The 25,476-nt window shown below is 37.5% G+C and overlaps 1 protein-coding gene across 1 annotated transcript in view; it reads right to left on the bottom strand.

Annotated features, from left to right (window-relative positions):
• Positions 1-25,476, bottom strand: part of LOC126352550 (28S ribosomal protein S18a, mitochondrial) — a 49,645-nt gene that overhangs the window by 16,449 nt on the left and 7,720 nt on the right. Inside the window, exon 2 of the mRNA XM_050002696.1 lies at positions 15,616-15,752. Within this exon, the coding sequence (XP_049858653.1) occupies positions 15,616-15,752 (137 nt within the window). The remainder of the gene's footprint in view (positions 1-15,615; positions 15,753-25,476) is intronic.

The raw sequence follows: 25,476 nt of genomic DNA, 5'->3' as shown, positions 1-25,476 counted from the left end.
CTTCCTGGAGAATGTTGGAGAGGCAAGGCTATGTATAGTTATCTGAGCGGGATGTAGAATCTATTGTAGCAACTATTGTTTACTTCTTTAATTCTTTGAAATTGTTAAATATGCGCCGACAAGAAGTCACTGTAAATTGAAATGAAATGTGTCACTTTATGCCATTAAGGAAAACAGTATGTATTATTGTAAGAATGTTATATGAAGAATGTGTAACCAAAGAAGAGTAAAATGTGTACTCACATAATGGGTATCTAATAATGTAATGAAATTGTATTGTACTAAAACAAAATGACAAGGAATGAAAGTATTTGTAAAAAGAGGAGAGAATAAGTTAAAGACTACAATGTATATAAGTGACAATAATGACATGTCAGCAAATGAATAGGTAAGTGCATTTTGTAATTGTATTTATATTTTATTATATTGTATGTTTAGTATGTGTAAAAGATACTACAGAAACTTTATGTAATACAATTGTAATAAGATGCTCAAAAACAAAGCACAAAAACATACGAAATCTGGCTGCAAACTGTTAAGAGTGTGAGTGTGAGTGTGAGTGTGAGTGTGTGTGTGTGTGTGTGTGTGTGTGTGTGTGTGTGTGTGTGTGTGTGTGTGTTTTAAAAGAAGCTGACATGCCCATGTAAATTGATAACCATACAGGATAACTCCAATGGCTGAAAAAGGCTAGGCCCATACTGACCAGGGTTATCGACCTTCAAAAAGAGAAATAAGCCCAGACACTGTGCACCTCTGTATGACATCAGTGCACGGTGGTCGGGTGGAGGCGAATTATGATGAATCTTGTTATTTTTCTTTCTTCATTCTTTTCTTTTTTTATATGTAAGCTATATACACATAAAGCCAAACCTAAAGTGATGAGTTGTTTTGCAGCAGAGATAATGTTTTGACACAAAAAAGACAAGAGATACTTTCTTCAACTGCTTAATTTCTGTATCTTCACCTGTTTGTTTCTGTAAGTGGCGACGGGCGGACATATGATTAGATCCGTCATACCAGTATTCTTTAAAAGAACGTCTATTTCAAGGGTACATTAAAGATGTTAGAAAAACTTATTAGGAAAGTAAAGTTTTATTCATAAATTCATATTGACCACACCTATCTGTTCACTGTTTCGCCTGTGCTGACAATCCTGCATCGAGGGGGTTCAGAGCACACAAGAGGAATTTGCACAAGCAGCGGAGGAGTCCTGCATCTGCATTGTTATAATCAGGACTACAAAAATGGTTCAAATGGCTCTGAGCACTATGAGACTTAACATCTCAGGTCATCAGTTCCCTAGAACATAGAACTACTTAAACCTAAGTAACCTAAGGACATCACATACATACATGCCCGAGGCAGGATTTGAACCTGCGACCTTAGTGGTTGTGCGATTCCAGACTGAAGCGCCTAGAACCACTCGGCCACAATCAGAACTACCCACAATGGAATTAACGTGAAGCAGTATGTAACTCAAAGTATGAATATTGAATTTAAATGTATTGACATTGAAGGTCTGTTGCTATTAGTACCAGTTCAAGTTCACCCAGGATATGTGTAAAGGTTTATACATTAACTTCCAATTTCTTTCAATGTTGTTGCCAATCAATTTTTTTTCAATTATTAATCAGTTTTCATTATTTGCCCACTCACATATCTGTCACTATTAAACTACTAATTTTCATCACTGAGGGTTTCACACAATAACGCCCTTTATGGGAGCAGCGGGTTACATTATGGCTTGTAGGTGGCTGAAGGAACTTCTGTAATATATTTATGCATCTAGCCATGCCTACGCTCAGGCTCTGAGGGGTCACATTTTAAGTCATTGGTCTTTATCCAGCTTAATATCAGATGCTATTTGAACTACCCCTGATGAATATGCTGGTTTGAATATGATGTACAATCATGAGAGATGTGTTGAAAATCTAGACAACACAATCTAAATTTTTGCAGTGTCAGTACAAAGCTTAACAAAAGAGTGGAAAGACTGGAGAAAACTGGTATTATAGCCACACTGGATTCAGTATTTCCAGATGATGACACTGATAAAACACTTGTCACAGCACAGTGGGTGGGAAATTGGCAGCTTCATCTTGACATGCTTCAGAAAATGATTCAATATTTTCACACTAGTGGACATTTCCACTATGCCAAATGTGCTCACCTATGTGTGCAAGATATGCTGACTCTTTATGATAAAATGGATGCATCAGAATTTGAATAATTCACAGCTGGTGGCTATTTCAGTCAGACGCACTGACAAGTTTTTGTCTGGGATGCAGTCGAATATGACAACTAAGCAAACCCTCTTGGAAACATTGAAGAGTTCTGGTGGGCTGACTCATGGATGTGGTATAAAGGACAGCATTCTCATTAGCTAGACTCTGGGGTTAGCTGCATTACAATATGTTTGTGATGAAATTGAGGACTTCTGCAGTTGTGTATTGGCCACTACGGAACAGTGTCTTGATATGAGATGTTCCCATATGGCCAGAAATACTGGTGATGTTAGTAAACTAATTTAGTGAATTTCCAGTTACAGTCCTTTTCCAACTATTAAATATTTAATGTCCATAAGTAATGGAATGATCCGCAGTGAAGACATCAATTGCCACCTGCCCTGGAAGGTTGGTTCTACATGAATGAATAGAATTGTGAACATTAATTTTGAGAACAAGCATTTCTCACCAAGCAGCAGCACAGGAACACACACCTCAATCACGTACAATGCACTTAGCTTTTCGCTCTTATTAATGTGTGCACAATGTTTTCGCAGTAAACTCACTCTATGTTCCACCATTAAACTCTCAGCTCTTCAAATCTCATCCAATGTAGTCCCCAGCAATCACTCTTCCTTTCTCCTCCCATCCAGTGAGTCTCCTCTAACCGGAAGTTCATGGTGATTTTTCCAAACTCTACCGAAGGTGTCTGGAAGCGTAGTCCACTTTATCCCATACTTCTGCTGTTTCGGAAACAATATTAAGTGTATGGAAGTGAAACAAGGATATAAATAGTTTAGATAGAAAGAGAACAGAAGCTTTCAAATGTGGTGCTTCGGAAGGATGCTGAAGGTTAGATGGGTTGATCGTCTAACTAATGAGGAGGCACTGAACAGAGTTGGGAGACAAGAACGACCAAAAGAAGGGATCAGCTGATAGGACACATTCTGAGAACTCATGAGATCACTTGTTTCAAACTGGAGGGAAGTGTGGGTGGTAAAAATCATACAGGAAGACCAAGAGATGGATACAGTAAGCAGATTCAGAAAGATGTAGGTTGCAGTAGATATTCCAAGATGAAGAGGCTTGCATAAGATAGAGTAGCATGAAGAGCTGCATCAAATAGTCTTCAGACTGAAGACCACCATAACAAATAACACCTATTTCTAAACCTCGTCAGCCCTTTTCCTTCCCCCTCTTCCTGTTCCTTCAATTCTTCTGCCAGAATAAAGAGCCACTGGCTCCAAAAGTTTGCACACATAATACATTTCTGTGTTTGTTCTTCTGCTGCCACTTAGCGAGTACATTTTTTATCTACTCAATTACAATATATTTTCAAATGTTGTATATTCAAAAGATGTATTGGACTGTTATGTGTATTCATTGAAGATAACAAATTTGTGTCAAGAGACTTTTGATTTACACTGAGATACTTGTGTTGCGAGTATTTACTTACTTGTTTAGAGAGAAAGTTACTTTATTTTAGTGCTGTCAAGATTTTAATATAAAAGGTTTCTGACCACTTTAATCATTATTTTCATGCACACTTGATTATTTCTTTATCTGTTAAAGTTTCGTGTTTCTGTCTGTTTTTCTCATTTCACCATGTAGTAATATCATCTTCAATTTCTCCTCCTCCTCCTGGAAATTCGTGGAATATACCAACACAAAAAGTGTCAGCAATTGCTGATTCTGAATTGAATCGCTCATTGTTGTCTCTCAGTACTGGCTCCAACTCTGCCTCAATGGATGGCCACACTTTTCTGTAGGTCTTCATTATTTTAGCATAGTCCACTTCATCCCATACTTCTGCTGTTTCGGAAACAATATTACGTAAGCTGATTGTTTTCCACATTTTCAACAGAGACTCAATAGATTCCGTTTCCATATTTTTTCAGCAAGGAGACAAGTGCATGTCAATAATGATGCTTGGTCATTCCAAAACTTCCTAATTCATGGGCTGAATCATGACTAACACTGGTTGGAAGAAAGAGTGCTACTGTACCATTTGACTTTTAGCATCACATCAGGACGATGACTGGGAGCACGGTCAATTATAAGGATAGCATGCAGTGGAAGCTTCTTCTTCTTCTTCAACTTTTTTATCACAGTTGGTACAAAAAGTTTTGTGGAACCACCGAGATGCTATTTCTCTATCAGTCCATGCTTTCTTCTAAGCACAATACTGCACTAGTAATGTATTTCCATTACTGAATTGAAATCAACGTGGATGTTGGGATTTCCCAATCACCTTGAATGATGGTTTATGACTCCCATCTGCACTACAATATGCTGTTAATGTTACAAGCTGTTTCTGTTTTTACCAAAGAGCTTCCTCCTAATTCTTGGCAGCTAATGCTTTTGATGCAAGCATTCTTCAAAAAGGCCAGTTTCATCACCATTGTACATTATATTTTGATTTTCTTTACCAACTCTTCTGCATCTTTATAGTTAGATGAGTGACTTTTCCAGGTGACTGTCAGCTACCATGTGTCCTCACTTTTTCCAGTTTAATAGCCAACCCTCACTTGCTGCAAAAAGTTGCTGCTGCTAAGTTGTTGGTTGCTTTTGGGTAGGGGAGCAAACAGTGGGTTGTCGGCCCCATGATCTAGAACTGGAGAAATCAAGGGAGGAATGACACAAACAGCACAGTCCAGTCGGGGGAAAAGAGATGACAGGGCAGCAGGAAGAGGAAAGAACAGCCGAGGGGTGGGTGGAAATGGAAAGATCAGGAGTGCCCCAGAAACACTACACATGGCAGGGCAACAGCACCAGCACAGACCCGTCCCGACACCCACACCATATCACCACCACAATACAATGGGGACAATACCAGGGGAAGAAGACAAGAAAAGGACAAACCAAAACAGCACAACAGATCACACAAAATATAGTGAAAAAGTGGGGAGAACCTGAATAGTGTGGAGGCATGGTGGAGGTCAACACCTACGCTAACTGATGGACTCACATTCAAGAGGAAAACTTCAAGGAAGGATGAAAAAGAAACGGCAAGTGGAACAAAACTGTAAGAAATACAGGAAACCAGGTGGATAGCCAGGTTGACATAAGTAAGAACACCAAGAGGGGTAGGAGGCAGCAGAAGGGGGGGGGGGGGGGGAGTGAGGACAGGGAGGGAGAAGCACCGGGAAGGAAATGCAGCCTGGGAACGAAGAACTGGCTGCAATAGCTTGGGGCCACATGTGCACCATGCATAAACTCGGGAAAGAACTGTGAGCTCCCTGGCGGGGGGAGGAGGGGGGGGGGGGAGTTGTTTGTTAATTGCGACCCACACCCAGTTCTTCACTCTTACTCTTTCACATAGCCTTCCATTCTCACAACTTTCTCTCCATTTGGGTTGTGTACTGTCAAATATCATCATCTTTCTTTTTGATGTCATAAATAGTTGCTTGTCCTATACTGTACTCAGCAGCAATTGCAGTCTGAGAAGAATCTGTGTTCAGTTAACCTAAAATTTAGAGTTTCCGCTCAGGGTCTGGTGTAACGCATTTCCTTTTAGAAGCAATTTCTGCCAGAGTGACTGGAGGCCATATATATGAGCCGAATTACTGAGAGGCCGGAGGAGGAGGAGATTAGTATTTAATGTCCTATCAGTCTCAATCTGAGTCAAAGCTATAACTATAGAAGTTTACACTCTAACATAAAGATATACAGAGCATTATGTATGACTACAACAGAAAATAAAAATACACTGCTCACAAATTATGATGAATTACTAATCTCTGACAGAATTTGTCCTTCAATGCTAAAGGAAGAGCTTGTGCCACACATTCACATAAAAGAGAACCTGCAGCTTTGAAAGTAACTTCTGATAGATGGAAGATATTTCATATACGCCTTTAGTCAGCAGGTTCTTAACTGAGAATTGGTGAAGTAAAATAACCAATGACTACATTCTTGGCAATAAGGACAGTGCACAATCATCTACATTTGCTTAATTACAAGATAACACTGAGTTAAAAACCATTATAGTTGTCTTTGCCTAACAACAGGCATAATAAAATAAAATTATAGCTGTAGCCCGTAGAACAGTACTCTGACACCTAATACTATCTGAAAATGAAGATTCCTGGAAGTAACAAGACATGGTTAGACAAGAGTGAATTTGACAAATAAATTTGATCTTTAACGATGGCCTTAACATTGCCTGCTCACAACTGACTTGTCAAATGCAGATCTGTTGTTTACAGATGTTTATTCAAACTTTCACCTTAGTAACTCAGCCAGCCTCATTTATAAGCCAGTAATAAAACCAATCTCAACTTTTTGAAGAGGCCACATACTTTATAATGCACTGCCAACATTCATACATGGGTTTGAGAAGGATATGGCCTTTATAGCAGAGTTAAAAAGATCTCTGAGGAGTCTTTCTACAATAAAGGGAATGTTAGCTTACAAAAATAGTACGTCCTTGTTAACTGTTGAATATATTTTCGATGTGATAACATGTGCACTATATTTACTGTGAGAGGCTTTGCCCAAGAATGTCTCTCTTACTGGCTTCCTGTTTTCTTACCACAATGAAGGGAATCAATTACAGTTGCGAAGGAAGTACTGTTGGCATGCGTGATTATATTTTTTCAGAAGTGAAATAGAATAGCTTCATGTCATTGTTTATCGTTCTTATGCTTGATGTAGGCTAACTGTACGCTCTAGATGTGTGTGGTCTTATTGGCAGTTTTGTTTCCAAATAAAATAATTAGTGAGTTGGTGCAGTGTTAAGGCACTGAACTCCCATTCAGGTGCAGTAAGGATCAAACCCCCACCTGGTCATCCTGACTTTGATCTTGCATCATTTCCCGAAGTTGCTCATATGAATGCAGGAATGTAAAACTTCCTGCTCCATCATTGTGTAATCCAACCCAAATTAGTGTGTTTTTTATATAATGTATATTTTACATCTGTACTGTATCTGGCATACCCTACAAAGATGCGTTAAATGGTCAGAGGACAAATAAGGAAGTAACTGATTACTTCTATCACAGTTATGATTTAATAAGGTAGACAACTGGTTTCAGCGATCAGGGGCTACAAGCTGGCATGGTAAAAGACACTAAAAGAACTGAGCATATGAAAAATTAAAAATGTTAATTAAAATACTAATCACTCTTGATTGCACAGCTTTTTTTAATAATTAATAATCCAACATCAAAGTTGGTAAGTGTCAACAATTACCAAAGCTCCAGCTGGTCTCTGTGCTCCTCACCTCATGGGACGTGGTCTGAAGATGATTTTTGATAAAAATCTAAACTGATTGCTGGTCTGATGTTCGATTATTAATTATTAATACAGCCTTGTAATCAAGACTACTTAGTATTTAATTACATATTTGATTGCTGTTATTCTCCAGTAATGATTTCAAAAGTTATTAAAAACATTAGTTGAATTACAATGAAGCACAAAGTCAAAAATCCAAGTCAATGACAAAAGAACAAGAGCTTTATATTCACAGCAGGGGTGAAACAGGGTGATGTTCTCCATAAAATCTGATTTAACTTAGTGCAACAGTCAGGTACTAAAGAAGACAAAGGACAAAAATCATATGCAGTCATATGGCAATTGTGGCATGAGATACATGCATCTGTACTGGTTCTCTGGGAATGAGAAACATTTGTTTATGGTTGACATGAAATGTATACATAATAAAATGAACTGTTATTCTGCGTACAAAAGAGTATATAAAAATATTAATTATGTCATTGTGATGTATAAGAAAATCAGTATCAATATTTCACAATAATCTGTTTTGTAGTGAAGCTACTGTGAACAATGAACACAACAGAAACTGATTTTCATAATTTTTTTACTCTGGTTTGAATCTTCCTATGAGAAAGACTTAATGTATCTTGCAACGTATTTCTGGTAAATATTTGCATTTGCTGTTACTGATAACCAAACCATTTATTTCAGTAGTGTTAACATCTCTAGATGTGTGAAAATTAATGGTACATTTTTTAGAGATTAATAACATGTGGTACAGAGCGAGATATAATTACCATCATTGGCCGCCATTTACAAAATGACAGATTCTTCTTTTAAAAAATGGAACACACACACACACACACACACACACACACACACACACCAGGGGAGAGGAGAGGGGGGAGGGGGAGTAGCGAAAAAGGAGAGAAATAAAAAGATTGGATGTGATGGCGGAATGATGGCTGGTTAGTGCTGGAATGGGAACCGGGAAGGGGCTGCATGGGTGAGGACAGTGATTAACAAAGGTTGAGGCCAGGTGGGTTACAGGTATATAGGATGTGTCGCAGGGAAAGTTCCCATCTGCGCAATTCAGAAAAGCTGGTGCTGGTGGGTGAGATCCATATGGCTGTGAAGCAGTCATTAAAATGAAGGATATCATGTTTGGCAGCATGTTCAGTGACAGGATGGTCCACTTGTTTCTTGGCCACAGCTTGTCCATGGCCATTCATGCAGACAGATACCTTGTTCGTTGTCAAGCCTACATAGAATGGAGCACAGTGGTTGCAGCTTAGCTTGTAGACCACATGACTGGTTTCCCAGGTAGCCCTGCCTTTGATGGGATAGGTGATGTTTGTGACCAGAATGGAGTAGGTGGTGATGGGAGGATGTATAGGATAGGTCTTGCATAGAGATCTGTTACAGGTTTTTGAGCCATGAGGTAAGGTATTGGGTGCAGGGGTTGTGTAAAGATGGACAAGTATATTGTGTAGGTTTGGTGGTCGTTGGAATACCACCATGGTAGGGGGTGAGAAGGACAATGGGCAAGACATTTTTCATATCAGGGCACGGCAAGAGGTAATCAAAACCCCAGCAGAGTATGTAATTCAGTTGCTGCAGTCCTGGGTGGTACTGAGTTACGAGGGGAATGCTCCTCTGTGGCTGGACGTTGTAACTTTTGTAGGTGGTGGGAGACTGGAAAGGTAAGGCATGGGAGACCTGTTTTTGTACAAGGTTTGGAGGATAATTACTGTTAGTGAAGGCCTCAGTGAGACCCTCAGTATACTTCGAGAGGGACTGCTAGTCACTGCAGATACGATGACCACTGGTAGCTGGGCTGTACCGACGGGACTACTTGGTATGGAACAGGTGACAGCTGTCAAATTGGAGGTATTGCTGGTGGTAAGTAGGTTTGATACAGATGGAGGCACTGATGTAGCCATGTTTGAGGTGGAGGTCAACATCTAGGAAGGTGGCTTGTTGGGTTGAGTAGGACCAGGTGATGCAAATGTGGGAGAAGTTGTTAAGGTTCTGGAGGAATGTGGATAGGGTGTCTTCACCTTCGATGATGTCATCAATGAATCTGAACCATGTGAGGGGCTTAGGATTCTGGGTTTTTAGAAGATTCCTCTAGACGGACCATGAATAGGTTGGCATAGGATGGTGCTATATGGGTGCCCACAGCCATACCCCGGATTTGTTTGTTTTTCGTGCTGTAAGGTGACAAAAGAAAAACACGAAAGAAGAAAAAGTAGAACAGACATTGAGTATAGTGATGCAAAATAAAATAGTAATGAAGGGATACTTTTACATTATTCCAACATTACATGGTGTAAAGCAAATGGAGATGGGTTACAATTAATTTCTCGAATAAGAAGACTTAAGTTAATTTCATTCAGTTGGCAAAGAGTAGTATCAATATCAAAACAGATTCTTGTGGTTGTCACTTCACGGCTATATTTTGTTCAAGTGATGACATTTTCCACAGTTAAGAAAGTGTTCTGCTTTGAATTAATAATAGGGGCACCATGCAAAGGGTGTTTCACCACTTGAACCTATGAAAGTATAAATTATTATTCATGATAAAAGACATTCTATTACACTCCTGAGATATTTCTTAAAGTAAATGATTAAGGTGCTTCATACTGATCTGTTCCTGATTTGTTTTTCAGCTATACAGACATTCAGTGGTTATTTTTTTTATCAGGCACTTTAATATATAAAGCCTTGGCAATATCAAAGATAGAATTTCTTGCCCTTGGAATGAAGCTGTAGTGAATATGTTTTAGATCGCCGCATATGATCTTACACTTACTGGCCAAACCCACATCAATCTATGACAATCTTTTCCTGTACTTTGAGTCAACATTGCCGAAGTAGATATCTGAAGAAAAAACTCCTTATGTATTTCGCTGCACGACTGTAAAAAACCATCTCCAACATGTTTTGTTACACATGAACAATTTATCCATTACATTCTCTAAGACAATTGGGCACATTTACGATGCAAAGAACAATATAATGAAAACTGTTGCAACAACTTCTTTTAACAAACATATATTAAACATGTATTTTAAAAAACTTCATAGTGTGAATTTTGAAAAAATCATCAATAACTTTAATAGCCTAGTTATAACTAAATTGGTAATTATTGTCAGAATGCTCAGATGGGAACAATCTGTGGATTCCTTTTTTTGTCATTCTCCTACCCCCCCCCCCCCCTCCCTCTCTCTTTTTCACTGCCTGTAGCCTGAATAGGGATGTATCTTTCAAGGGAATGTTCAAACTTATCAGGCTGCTTTCATTGGTTGCAGTAGTGTACTGAGAATTGGATCAAAAGTCATTAATATAGCACCGAACTAATAACAAATAACAATACAAAAAAGTTTATGTAACATATTGTTAAATACAAATGGATGATTTTTTTAACCCAATTTTGAACTCACAACCAATGTAATCATGTGCCGTTAACAATGCTTGGTGACCTGATTAATTAATAACTACTTAAAGCAGATGCAGCCAACCCGCTGTAAATGGGGAACTGTGTATCTAAAAATGACATATGAACTCATCAATTAATAACTGGTTAAGATAAATAGAATTACAAACCCACAACTGATGTAGCAGTGTTCACATAACTAAGTGTTATGAACTTGACTTAGTCTTTTTACAAGTGCATTGTGACAAATTATGATGTGACTAATTAACAAATAGTACATGTGGAATTCCTGTCCACAAAACTTCATACAATTGTGGTCCAGTCATTCCAGAGAAACATTTGTTTATGGCTGACATGAAACATTTACATAATAAAATGAACTGTTATTCTGTGTACAAAAGAGACATTGAAAATATTAATTATCTCACTGGAATGTATATAAAAAGCACTATTGATATTTCACAATAATGTACACTTTGTAGTAAAGTTATTGAGAATAATGGAAACAACTGAAATTTATTTTCAAAAGTTTTTTTTCTTTGTTCGAATCTTCCAACAAGAAAGATGTGGATGTAGACATGTGTATCTTGTAACATATTTCTGGTAAATACACTGGTTTCCAAAATTAAAGCAAAAGATGGAAATTTTGCAATGGTGCATTGATTTTGCCTCAAGATAATATAAACAGGTGGTGATAAAGTAGAAACAATGTAAAGAATACAGAACATAAACAACTGCAACATACATAATGGTAGACAAAAATGTTCATTTCTTTCCAACTTAACATATTTGCACACACATTTTGAGAACTGGTTAATGTGCTCAGAATGGAGTTGTGACCACCTTTGGAACCAATACAAGCTTGACAACAATGGGACATGCTGTGAATGATGTCATCAGGCTCATGTTGAGGCAGTAACACCCATTCTTCCTGCAGAGCTGCTCACGGTCTTGGAGAGCGGTTGCTGGATGCTGATGTGATGCAAGCCATCTCCCTGGTGCATCCCAGACTTGCTCTATGGCATTCAAATCGAGCAGGCCACATCATACGTGCAATAACTTACATTTCCAAGAAAATATCAAACGCCCGTGCTCTATGAGGTTGAGCACTAGGGTTTGTCAGTACAAAGTCTTGGCCCACAGCATCTCACAACAACCACAAATTCCCAAGAGAGCAGTTACATCTTGCTGACTCACCCGTACAATTTCGTGAAGAGGGATTCAAGTGGTAAACATAATTTCTGCTCACACCATTAGAGATCCTCTTCAATATCCCTCTTTTTCCACAATGTTTGGGTCATGAAATCATGTTCCATGTTCCCTCAAGACACAAATCCATTGAGAATCACTCTAGACTAAATTGGGGCCCATCTGTGAAAACAATGTTGGCTCACTGTTTGACTGTCCAGGTGGCCTGTTGATGACTCTACTATAGACATTCCCTTCTGTGAAAACTTGTCAGAGGAACACATACAGGAGGTCTCCAACAATAAAGGCCACACTGCCAAAGTCTCCTGCACACCATTTGCCTCTATACAACACGTCCAGTGGATGCTGCGAGCTCACATGCCAGTTGTCATGCAACACTAATCCGGTACCATTGTGCCATTACAACCAAATAATGGTCCTCTCTCCTGAAGTCACATGTGGTTGGCCCTGCGCTGGTCTTTGGGATACAGTTTCGGTCTCTATAAACTGTCACCACATCCAAGAATGATTCACATTAAGCCATCACGCCAAATCAGTTTCTGACTGTCCTGCTTCCTTTCTTTCTATGGCCCTCCACTGCAGAGAGTCAGTAGGTATCTTCTCTGTGCCATACTGCACTGTCCGTGACAGTGTACACAGCGATTGTGGATGTGGGGCTACCTGACAAACACTACCTCAATTCATAGGTGCCTTGATATCACTGTTGGCATCGTTGTCCATTGACTGAAATGCCACCTTCCATGCAGAACACAACTGCACAGTCATCTGTTTGACAGTTAGTATGATTATATCATGAATTAGACACAGGACAGGAAAATAGCCGTCTGTTGCTTTAATTTTGGACACCAGTGTATATGCTGTTACTGATAACCTAACCAGTTATTTCAGTAGCATTAACACCCCTGTATGTACAAAAAAACTAATTGCACATTTTTTCAGAGATTAATAATGGTGATGCAGTATGAGTTTTAATTACTACTGTTGGCTGTCATTTGCAAGATGACAGATTCTTTTTTTAAATTACTCCAATATTACGTGGTGTAAAGCAAAAGAAGATAAATTACAATTAATTTCTTGAATAAACTGACTAAAGTCAAGTTAGTTTCATTCACTTTGCAAAGAGTAGTATCAATATCAAAACATTCTTGTATCTTCTGCTTCACAGCTATATTTTGTTTAAGTGACAAGATTTTACATGAAGTGCTCAACTTTGATTTAATAAAAGGTGTACCACATAAAGGGTGTTTCTCCGGGTGAGTCTATGTAAGTGCAAATTATTAGTAATGTTAAAAGACATTCTGTTACATCCCTGAAGTATTTCTAAAAGCAAAATAGTTAAGGTGCTTCACAATTATCTATTCAAAATTTATTTTAGGTTTATACAGACATTCCTAAATGATTTATTTATTGGGCACTTGAATACAGAAAGCCTTAACGGTATCAAAGACAGAATTTCTTGGCCACAGAATGAGGTTGTACTGAATATGTTGTAAACAGCCTCATGTGATCCTACCATGTGTTATGAACATCACAAGTGTATTCATGCCTATTGTTCAGAAACTCACACACACACACACACACACACACACACACACACACACACACTGACACAACAATGAATCTACACACCAATGTACACAGAAAATCACTACACATACTTTAAGAAATACAAAAAGTAATGGGACCAGAAGGAGCCAAAACTGTAAATTAAACTATGACAAAATGTAGAATAAGTCCAATTTTAAGGTCAGCAGGAGACAATACGACCTGATGGCCTCATTAAAATGTTTTAAAGGTGTCAACTGTTTCAGTAATCTTTAAGTTCTTTTCTACAGTGATAATACAAGATAATTTATTAGAGAATGGACACAACTATGAAACAGCCTTTTTTGCAACCTCAGAAGTATTTAAAAGTTCTTTAATAACAAGAAAAACAAAAGAATACTATTCCACTGTACAACCAGTTTTTACTTATGGTTTGGAAATGTGAACAAAGAGAGAAGCAGATATGAACAACACAAGATCATCTGAACAAATGTATGAACTTGTGGTGGGACGGAATGTTGGGATATAAGATACGGCCAATGAACTACAGCAACTTATACAAGGTAAAGACATAGTTAAACTTATCAAATCACTTGCTAGGGCATAAAGAGAGGATATCATATGACAAGACACCCATGAGAAAAATGTAACGAAGACCATATTACACACAAAAGAAGGACCAAACAAAAGTAAGATAGATAGACAATGTGTTGGATGACCTTACCGAGATTGCGATCTGAGAATGGAGGAGAAAAACAGAGAACATAGATATGTGGAACAGACCATTAAGGAAGCCCAGACCCGTAAAAAGATGCAGTGCCCAAAGAAGAACTAACGCAATAACTAACTTTTAACAGAAAAGCATTTGTGTACACATTCTAAAATTCTGAAACCTCTCAGTCTGCAGCAGAAGCATATTCACAAACGATCAGTCTAGCGAAGAGGTTCCACATCACCAAAATTATCATCATCAGTCCTAGAGAAAATTTATAGAACATTATCTAGAAAAACAAAAAAGGAATTTGTAATAACCTGCCACAGTGGACATGAGTCAGGCGATTATGCCAAGCTTAGTGCATGCTGACAATCAAAAGTTGCAGCCACAGGTACTCAAGATGGCTGCCAGGGGCAGCCTAGTCACTGACTGCACTCACCTGTTCCACCGTGTGCACTAAGCATGATTCCAGTAACAACAGACAGTGACAACAGCTTTATAAGGCCATACATAGGGCTCTCAGTAGTCAAACGTATTCATTACTTTTAATTACATCCAGTGTGCCCTTGTTGTTGTGACTCCATGCCCTAATAATCATAACTCTTTTATGATCATGTGTTTCCTTGTGTTCCTAGTTAGAACAGAATACAGGCAGATGGAACACATCTGAGGCACCAATGTTCTGATGGTGGCAATGCCCAGTTTGTCTTAATGATGGATAAACTTCAATGACAAATGGAAAAAAATAATGTAAGTTAGAAAGATGGCTTCAAAATAATTACGATATTATTAAATAGAGCACAATGGACACACAGAAAAAAATTAACATTAACAACAAAGTCATAGAACCAGGTTACATTTTATTCAGTTTTGGATACCTGAAGACTAACTGCATAGACAGAAAAACGAAAATAAACAAAAAGAGTAAAAATGGACTGGAGTGCTTTTGATAAAGTAAATTCAATTTTCAAAACTAAGCTCTCAATGTATCAGAAAAGAATTGCTTCTATTCAGTTTGTAAATCTAGTATTGAGCTATGACAGTGAGAAACTTAGTGTGAGAACAATACAAAGTAAGCAATGTAGAGATTAGTTATTCATATTATTTCTACTAGAGGTGTTAGCATCAAGTGCAAACTAACAATAATAATAATAATAATAATAATAATAATAATAATAATAAAGAGGCAATATTCTATCACCAGTGTACATTTAATCTTAAAAAGAACTGCTGACAGGATAATCACTTCAAGTAAAAAAGTTTACCGTATGTTTTATGTCCAGGCCCAAGGCACACAAATGGCATGGGCCATCTGATTGTGTCCTAACTAAGAGTGGCTGTCGTGGAGATGGCACAGTGACAGCTTCAATGATAAGAGTCTTGCCTTCTTTCTTCTCCTGAACTATGGAAAAGACATTATTATATTCTTACCACCATACTATTGTCTATAAATTAATTAAAGTAGTGTACAAATCTCTAATGGACAACAACAATTAATATAGTTACTTTGAATTGGAAAGCCTTATTTTTGAAATAAAATAGTTAATACAATCTACTTTTCTATGTTTCTCATTCCTGATTGGTACTGGTACAATCATCTTGTGTGGATCAATGGGTAAGTGTTAGATAACAAATACTAATGACTGGTGTTCAATCCCCGGTTACATCCAAGGGTATTTTATGTCACTTATTTCTTTTGCCCCCAGAAACGATTAGTTAATGTGAAAAATGCCAAGAGGCATTGTGATGCAGAGTCCACTAAGTTCTATGCCCCTTTCTAAATGGCTAGGTAAGACAGTTCAAAGGTTGGAGATGCTGAGTCACAGATAGGCTCAACAAAAAGACTCTCAATTATTTTCACACACACACACACACACACACACACACACACACACACACACAAAATTTGCAGTCTCATGTTACTGAAACCACACTGCCTACAAGTTTTCGTTTTTATGATAAAACAAATGTACATTAAATATGGAGCAAACAGACATCAGACTGCACTGTAGAAGTATTTTATCTTTTAGCACAATCTTTATTTTGCATTCTCATTTGTTGGTTTTGGCAATTCACAAGCAGACAATCTTCCAGCCAATCTATACCACAACCAAGATTTCAGGAGAAAGGGGGCAAGAGAGTGACAATCACACTGTAGCCTCTTAACAGAAACAAACCCAGTAAAACACTGGTTACAACCAAACTTCAGGTTGAACACAAATACAGAACTATATTATTTTTTATTTCTGCTTGATCTAACTAAATTTTTCACCTGAATCTGGAACAAGACAGCACTACAAAGAAGTAATCACGGCCAACAGCTAATTAATTTTTAAAACATGGATGATATTTTCTGAAATTAAACTAAAGTAAAATTAATACCAGAAACTCATTTGTATCTCTTACATACACATCATTGGAACATTCCTCATCAAGTGGTCCAGTGTTAGAGGTTGTATTCATTCAGCCATATACAAACTTAATGGAATTTTATGGGATGATTCCACAATGTCTAGGATTGATACGTACATAAGTTTCAACTTGATATTGCCTTTGGTTCCATTTCTACAGGCTCTTTTCGACAGGAGTCCCAAGTTTACACCCACTTACACACATGAGAAAGTGCCAATTTTGGACAACTTTATAAACATGGTCTTAATTTATAAGCACCGCTTGTGTATACTTAAGCAATATTTTGTGCTGAATAAGAATATATTACTGATCAGAATTAAATATATCTGAGGACAGCCGTACTTTGTACTTCTTCACAAATAGGAAAATGTATTGTGAGAGTTGGAGAGTCCATCTTCAATCAGTCACAAATCATTTTTATGAACAAATGTAGCCAAGAATTGGTCATATGACACACAGTCAAGCTGTCTTAGAGGGCTTTTTGTACAATGGCCTCTATCCTTCACTATCAAAATATACACACCTGCAACTTTGATGAAAATGTTTTGGGTGCTGAATTTTGGGTAGTCCTGGGGGTCAGTATCTTAGCTATATGTTCAACTTTTTTATCTTGCTATATCCTGGAAGAGTTTCTTTCCTAATTCCAGCTATTTTCCACAATAAGCCAAGACTTATGAAAAATTTGAGAGGAGCAAAGATTACAATAACCTTTTTATTTTACTTAGCTTTTTGTGTAGAGTTGGCTTCAGTCTTGTCTACAGGTTTGATTTTTTCATCTGAAATTCCCACATTTTAGATTCTCATGGTTGAATTGATCTCAATAAATTTGAAGATTGTTGTTGCAGAGTTTTTGTTGTTATGTTAATATATTTTTTCACATTTTAGTATATCATACAGTCTTTTGAATTTTCACATTAACAAAGCCGAAATTTCATTGTTTGCTCGAAATACAAAAATAAGTCCGATCACATCACAGGCATGCTTACTGCTACTTCACTCTGCGGTAATAAGCATATTCCAAAGGGTTTACAATTTTTCTTAACAAATGAATTTCTGTTAATTTTGATTATTATTTCATAAATGAATCCAAAAATAATCATAGTAAACAATACTAGGCTTCAAAATTAATTTCAATTTCAAATGTCTCTGTAAAAAAATTATTTTTAACTGGACAATGAGAGCTAGTACTTATCGACTGTAACATCAAAAATAAAGTAACTCCTTTTCATAAATTTTAGCTTGAAATATAACATTTTATATAATAATATATGAAGTTTTCAGAAAAGCAGCTGAGATAATACTGACCTGTCCAAAATTTGAAAAATAATACTGTTACTGATGACTACGGTTGAGAAAAATAATGCTAGAGGAGGATGTCCCATTACATCCTGTCTCAGAAATTGTGTGGCCTGTGGCTAACCTTCTTTCATGATACATCACTGCAGAACTTGAACAGATCAAGAGGCATCAATATTTGGTTATCTAGAGGCTTCTGGGAACGACTATTAACTGCCAGAGCATCAGCTGATCCATTGCAAGGATACTTTCCATGGCTGGTCTCAAAGAAACTCCACTCAACATATGTATCAAAGTCCATTTCATGAAGACACAACTTAATAAAATTCCTATCGTGGGCAGCAGATCCAGCACTAAGGTAGTGAATGTCCGATTTCTCCTATCATTAACTTCAAATATTTAATCAGCCCAATTATGAATGCCTGAACTGCCCTGGTATCATCAAGAAGGCACTCACTCACAGACATTTATATTATGTAGTTCTTTACTACCAAAGTAAAACACAAAGGGACGTAATGTGGCTTGGCTGTTCCCACAATGAAGCATTTTAACAGTACCTTCCACGTGAAATGAACAGTAGTGGTTGCTGTGTAAGAGCACAAGAGTACATCAACACTTTAACATGCAACACCTTGTTGATTTCTTGGTTATTTTTTTCCAATGCTATTAATCTTAACGTAGATGGTGCCATCTGAAAAATATGGCACTTAAATCTACCATGCTATTGGTCCTCTAGACTGCGTGAAACTTGGCATCTGGGCCGTAAGTACACACATAGTCACACATGTCTTAAGGAGCTATTGCACATGGATAGCTCGCATTACATTATTGCCTTATGGGCCAAATACATTCGGATTTGATAAACAATGTGCACAGTTCCCGATGTGCAAAGCTAGCCCTTGCCACTCAAATAGAAGTTTACGTCAGTGCCACCAGGTTGTAGCATACTGTGGTACACTTTCACCCCCATTTACTCAGCATAAATCTTGCTAGATGACAGCCCATTCCGCAGATATGCTAATTCAGTCACTACATACTAACATATACTGACGTCCGGTCTAATTTTATGACAAAGCTGTAATGACAGTAAACCTATTTTGTGGGTTTCTGATTGAGTTATAATATGTTAAGTAATGATGTTAATAATACAGTAACACATTTGAGGCACTGGCAAGCAGAATTCCCCATCGCGCACCCCCCCCCCCCCCCCTCACAATTCTGTGATGAAAAAAAGGGCACAACGGAGCTTTGAACAGGGACTCAACCACTGTTGCCACTTAACCATGATGCCATAACTATTTGTCTGTGCTCGATGTTGTACTTTGTAACTTGGATAGTTCACAGTTCTTTTTTTTAACAGTTCAGTACACCTTCTTTGTGTTTTTATGCTTGAACTGAGTTAGGTTTGACAGTCTGTCCACTGGGCCCTCCTGCCACAAAATTGGGGGTGGGGGGCAAGGAGGAATGGTGGGGGTGGGGTGCAATGGGGAGTTTCCTTTGTGAGAATAATAAGGGCCTAAAACACATCACAGTCAATTGTGAGATTGTAGCATTCATTCGTGCTTCTAAAATCTGTTGATCTTATGGTGAGGCAGGTTTAACTGTGCTATAGGTCTGCATTTTATATATGAAACTTTGAAAAAGCTGTATCACTAGTTTCTCTGAAATTCACTTAAGTGTGGGATCAACAGTGGTGAGCTTCAGGCCCTTTTGGAGTTCAGCACCTCATTTGTATTCTAATCAAATAACCATGCTGGTAGACATTACTACTTGAGCTTAAACATTTCCACAAACGGCACTTCGTGTTTGGAGTAGTTTGTTTATACTGTGCAAGAATCGGCTTTCGTCTGAAGTATAAACATGAACTACTTTGAATCTGTTTGAAATGCTAACAGAAAAATAAAGCTCTGAGGCCGGGTTGCGATTCGTGATTGGGTAACTCAGTTGGTAGAGCACTTTGCCGCAAAAGGCAACGGTGCCAAGTTCATGTTTCGGTCCAGCACACAGCTTTAACTGCCAGAAAGTTTCATAGGTATCTTGTATATTTATCCGAAAAAAAATGGGAAAGCAAGAAAACTCCCACTTACACAATAAAATGAAACAGAGAGTTGCAAAAGCTTAGGCATTATTTCATTATTGACCTAAACTGTACATAATTATGTACAAAACAACAAAATTCCACAAAAACAATCATTTCTTTTGTCAGATAAGTTATGATATTATTATTATTATTTCTCTTTCCTGTCTCAGATGTTATGTCTGGTTAAAACTGATAGTGACGTGTACCTTGATGAAGCGTGACTTCCTTTTAACTGTATGATATATGTTAAATTGCATTTAGGAACTTTCGAGTATTTAAGCATGTATCAATAATTACAGATTTCTGTAGTTGTATACATATGTTTGGATGTAGCTGTATTGTGTTGATGTACTAGTGGATATTGTGTGGTATGACTCCTGTAATTGATAGTATAATTGGTACAATGTCAAATTTATCCTGATGCCACATGTCCTTGACTTCCTCAGCCAGTTGGATGTATTTTTCAATTTTTTTCTCCTGTTATCTTCTGTATATTTGTTCTATTGCGTATGGATATTTCAATTAGTTGTGTTAATTTTTTCTTTTTTTTTGGTGAGTATGATGTCAGGTTTGTTATGTGGTGTTGTTTTATCTGTTATAATGGTTCTGTTCCAGTTTAATTTGTATTCATCATTCTCCAGTCCATTTTGTGGTGCATACTTGCATGTGGGAACATGTTGTTGTATGGCAAGTTGTTGATGTGTTATTTAGCTAGAGTGTCATGTCTTCCAGGGTATTTTGTATTTGCTAGTATTGTACATCCACTTGTGACGTGCTCTACTGTTTCTATTTCTTGTTTGCAAAGTCTGCATTTATCTGTTGTGGTATTGGGATCTTTAATAATATGCTTGCTGTAATATCTGGAGTTTATTGTTTGATCTTGTATTGCAATCATGAATCCTTCCGTCTCACTGTATATATTGCCTTTTCATAGCCATGTGTTGGATTCGTCTTGATCGATGTGTGGCTGTGTTAGATGATACGGGTGCTTGCCATATAGTGTATTCTTTTTCCAATTTACTTGCTTCGTATCTGTTGATGTTATGCGATCTAAAGGGTTGTAGAAGTGGTTATGAAATTGCAGTGGTGTAGTCGATGTATTTATGAGTGATTGCTTTGTGTATTTTGTAAGTTTCTGCATGTTCTATGAAGAATTTTCTTAAATTGTCTACCTGTCCATGATGTAGGTTTTTTATGTCAATAAATCACCTTCCTTTCTGCTTAATGTGAATCTTTCTATTGCTGAATGTATGTGATGTATTCTATATTTGTAGCATTGTGATCGTGTAAGTGTATTGAGTGCTTCTAGTTCTGTGTTACTCCATTTCACTACTCCAAATGAATAGGTCAATATTGGTACAGCATAAGTATTTATAGCTTTCATCTTGCTGTCAATTCTGTTTCCAGAATTTTTTTAGTCTTTGTCTACATTTTTCTTTTAGTTCTTCTTTAATATTTGGATTATCTATTCCTATTTTTTGTCTGTATTCTAGATATTTATAGGCATCTGTTTTTTTTTTTTTTTTCATCACCTTTATGCAGTCGCTGTGGTTATCCAATGTGTAATCTTCTTGTTTAGTGTGTTTTCCCTTGACTATGCTATTTTTCTTACATTTGTCTGTTCCAAAAGCCATATTTATATCATTGCTGAATACTTCTGTTATCTTTAGTAATTGGTTGAGTTGTTGCTGCTAGTAGTTTTAGATCATCCATGTATCGCAAATGTGTGGGTATGTTCCAATAATATTATAGCCATAATTTGTATTATTTAGCACACTGGATAGTGGGTTCAGAGCAAGGCAGAACAAGAAAGGACTTAATGAGTCTCCTTGGTATGTTTCACACTTAATCTGTATTGGCTGTGATGTGATATTATTTGAATTTGTTTGGATATTAAGTGTGGTTTTCCAATTTTTAATTACTATGTTTAGGAACTGTATTAATATAGGATCTACTTTGTATATTTCCAGTATATGTAGTAACCATGAGTGGGGTACACTATCAAAAGATTTTTGGTAGTCAATGTACGCACAGTGCAGCGACCTTTGTTTAGTTTTAGCTTGATATGTCACCTCTGTATCTATTATCAGTTGCTCTTTACATCCTCGTGCTCCTTTGCAGCAGCCTTTTTGTTCTTCATTTATAATTTTGTTCTGTGTTTTGTGTGTCATTAATTTCTGTGTAATGACTGAAGTTAATGTTTTTGTAGATTGTAGGCTTGTTATGGGGCGATATTTTGCTGTGTCTGCTTGAACTATAGGTTTTAGATAGGTTATTCCTTGTGCAAGTGTATCAGGGACTGTGTATGGGTCTGCAATGTAATTGTTAAATAATTTAGTTAGATGTGAATGCGTTGAGGTGAACTTCTTTAGCCAGAAATTTCCTATTTTATCATTTCCAGGGGCTTTCCAATTGTGCGTAGAATTAATTGCTCGGGTGACTTCATGTTGCAAAATTATAACTTCAGGCATTTGTGGTATCATCTTGTATGTGTCTGTTTCTGCTTGTATCCACCGTGCATGCCTGTTATGTTGTACCGGGCTTGACCATATGTTGCTCCATAAGGTATGTTTGGTGGATTGTCTATTTTAATGTGTGTGTTATCTTTTGTCTGGTAAAATTTCTGTTGGTTTGTGTTGAATGTTTGGTTATTCGCCTAATTGCTCTATTGCTTCTTGTTGTGAGATTTTACACAACCTTTTTCGTTTTTTGTCTGATATTTCATTACTTATAAATTGTGTTAGCTGTCCGATGTCTTTTCTCAGTTTTTCTATTCTGATCTGTAGCCTGTGTTGCCATGCTGGTTTTGTGGGTTTCTTCTGTGTGTTGGTTGGTTCTGATCTCTGTCTAGTGTGTATATTTAGTGTAGTGAGTGCTCCTTTATAAACCAGTAGTTGTAACTCTTTCATAGTTGTATTTTCATTTATTTTGTTGTGTATGATTGTGTTGATAGTAGTTGTTTCGACTTGTAGGTTGTTTGGTGGTCTATGCAAGAATGGTCTAATGTCTTTATTTGTGTCTTCGTATTCTATATATGTCAGCTGAAATTTTTCTTCTATATCTAACATGTGTGTCACTTCATGTTCTATTTGTGCTTGTTCTGGTGGCTGTCTTAAGATTTCGTTTTCCTCTGATTGTTTAATTGACATGTGTTGTTCTTTGTTTGTTTGCTCTGGGATGTTTGAGTCCATTACTGTATTTTCTTCTTCTTCTGATTGCACATTAATTTGTTCCAGCATTTGTTGTCCTTGTTGTTTGATGTTTTCTAATTCTGACTGGAGTATCCTGTTATTTTTGATTATTACACGGATCTGATCAGCTAGTCGTTGTTCTGTTAAAAATTTTAATTCTGGGTATCTGGTAATAAATGTTGTGTATACTTGTGATCTGTATCCAGTTATGTTGGTTCCTAGTTTTGTTGCTTGGTAATAACAGAACATAGGTGTCGATTAACTTCATCTGACCATCTCATCCTCTGTATTTGTATTCCTTCTAGAGTGGTTGCAGGAAGCATATCCTGCAAAACACCTCTATTTGGATTTAAATCATTTTCCGTGTGGCAAACAGTGTCGTTACCATTGTGGACGGGCATAGGGTTCAAGCGCCGTCCCTGACCATGACAGCACTTGTCCGAGGCTTCATTAGTTCTGTCCTGAACCAACTAATCACACTAAAAGGGGGATTAGCCCTATTAGTGGTTTGTTCTTTTTGTCGCCCTTTACGACTGGCAGAACATACCGGAGGCCTATTCTTTTCCCGGGCCTCCACAGGATTTATTATTATTACTGGTATTATTATTGGCAATGGCTGCAGTTGTACAAACTTGTTGACAAGTATAACAGCAGATGCTATTAATTTCACACACTCAAATTTGTGAACACCCAGTACCTATACACGCAAGCCGCCACTGAAAATGAACAGTCCCCTGCAAACTCCATCAAAATGATCACTTAAAGTGTGTAAAATTTTCTTCTGTTGCCTCAGATATGAACTTTGGTGCCTTGAGGTCCTCTATAAACCCTCCTACAGTTGCACAACACGTCTCTAATGTAGCACTCTCAGTATGAACCCACTATTTGAGTTCTATAATTTCTTCTTTATCATATTCTCTGAAAACAGCTACCAAAGAAGCTTCAAGTGCAGGTTTTCCAGGACACTATCTACAGCATTACAGCATGCAGTCTTGATTCCCAACAGCACCCAGTTTTCTTGATTAGCTGCTTGTAGGTGATAGGTGCAACATCGGTTTGCCATTTTGGTGTATTATATATCCACAAACTGAGTGGTTACTAAAAGCACCAACTGTAATATACTACTTCAGCCAGATTTCACAAAATTTTGAGTAGCCCAATTCCCTGTCATTTTACTTACAACAGGACAAACAGGACATGAACTCTTCTTTCACAGTACAAAGTACCAGGGGGTTATAATTAAACTGACAGTGTTCCGAATGTTGCGGTGCAGGCTGTGTAAATCACAGTACATTGGAACATCATAAGTATGTTCATTAATTGCCATTCTCATAGAGCACACTGAAAAAAAGTAATAGTTCCACTTTCTACCACCAGGCTAAATTATGGAATTGTAAGCAGTTGTGAAATATTTCCTGTTTTAACATCAGTATGCTGTTTATAGCTTGGCAATGGATGTCTATTTCTATTGTGAAGTGATTGATGCTGTAAAGGGTTAAGAAGGTTGACCTTTTCCGTATGAAATGCAATGGCTATTTAGAGGAAAGGCCATGCACTGCTGGTAAAGTTTTTTTATCAGAACTGCGGCAATAGCAGCACTGCATTGCAGGAATATTGCCTACGGAAACAGCTGTGAAGGGGCCCCATACCAATTAATGGGCTAAAGAAAATGAACAAGCAATGTGAAGAAATAGATGAATTAGGCCATGTAGCAGGGAGGAGGAAATGGTCCATTCCCGTGGCAATTACTGAAATTGCTGGAGCTATATATAGCTCACTATGCAGTCAGTGCTCAAGCTGTGTTACAGGAACTCTCTGCCCTGATCAACAGTTCAAAAATATTTGCAGCACATTTTCCACTGGTATCCCTACAAGTCTCAGAATGTGCACCAAATAAAGAACCAAGAGAGGTTACAATGTCTTGACTTCGCTCTTCATTTTTTGGCACACTTGGAAATGGATGACATGTGGCCAGAGAATATCATTTGGATGGCCAAGTCACATTTTACTCTGCATGGTGTCGTGAATTCACAGAACTGTTACATATGGGGATCTACTGTGCCACATTTTGAGCAGGATGGTTTCACAATCTCCTTCATTCTCTGACAATTTTTCTTTGAGATGACACCTTGCAGGACTGTTAGGTG

The sequence above is a fragment of the Schistocerca gregaria genome, chromosome 1, assembly GCF_023897955.1.
Source record: "Schistocerca gregaria isolate iqSchGreg1 chromosome 1, iqSchGreg1.2, whole genome shotgun sequence".
In the NCBI taxonomy this organism is placed as follows: domain Eukaryota; kingdom Metazoa; phylum Arthropoda; class Insecta; order Orthoptera; family Acrididae; genus Schistocerca; species Schistocerca gregaria.
Note: the sequence above shows the minus strand (reverse complement) of the source record. Positions and strands in the feature narration are given on the sequence as shown.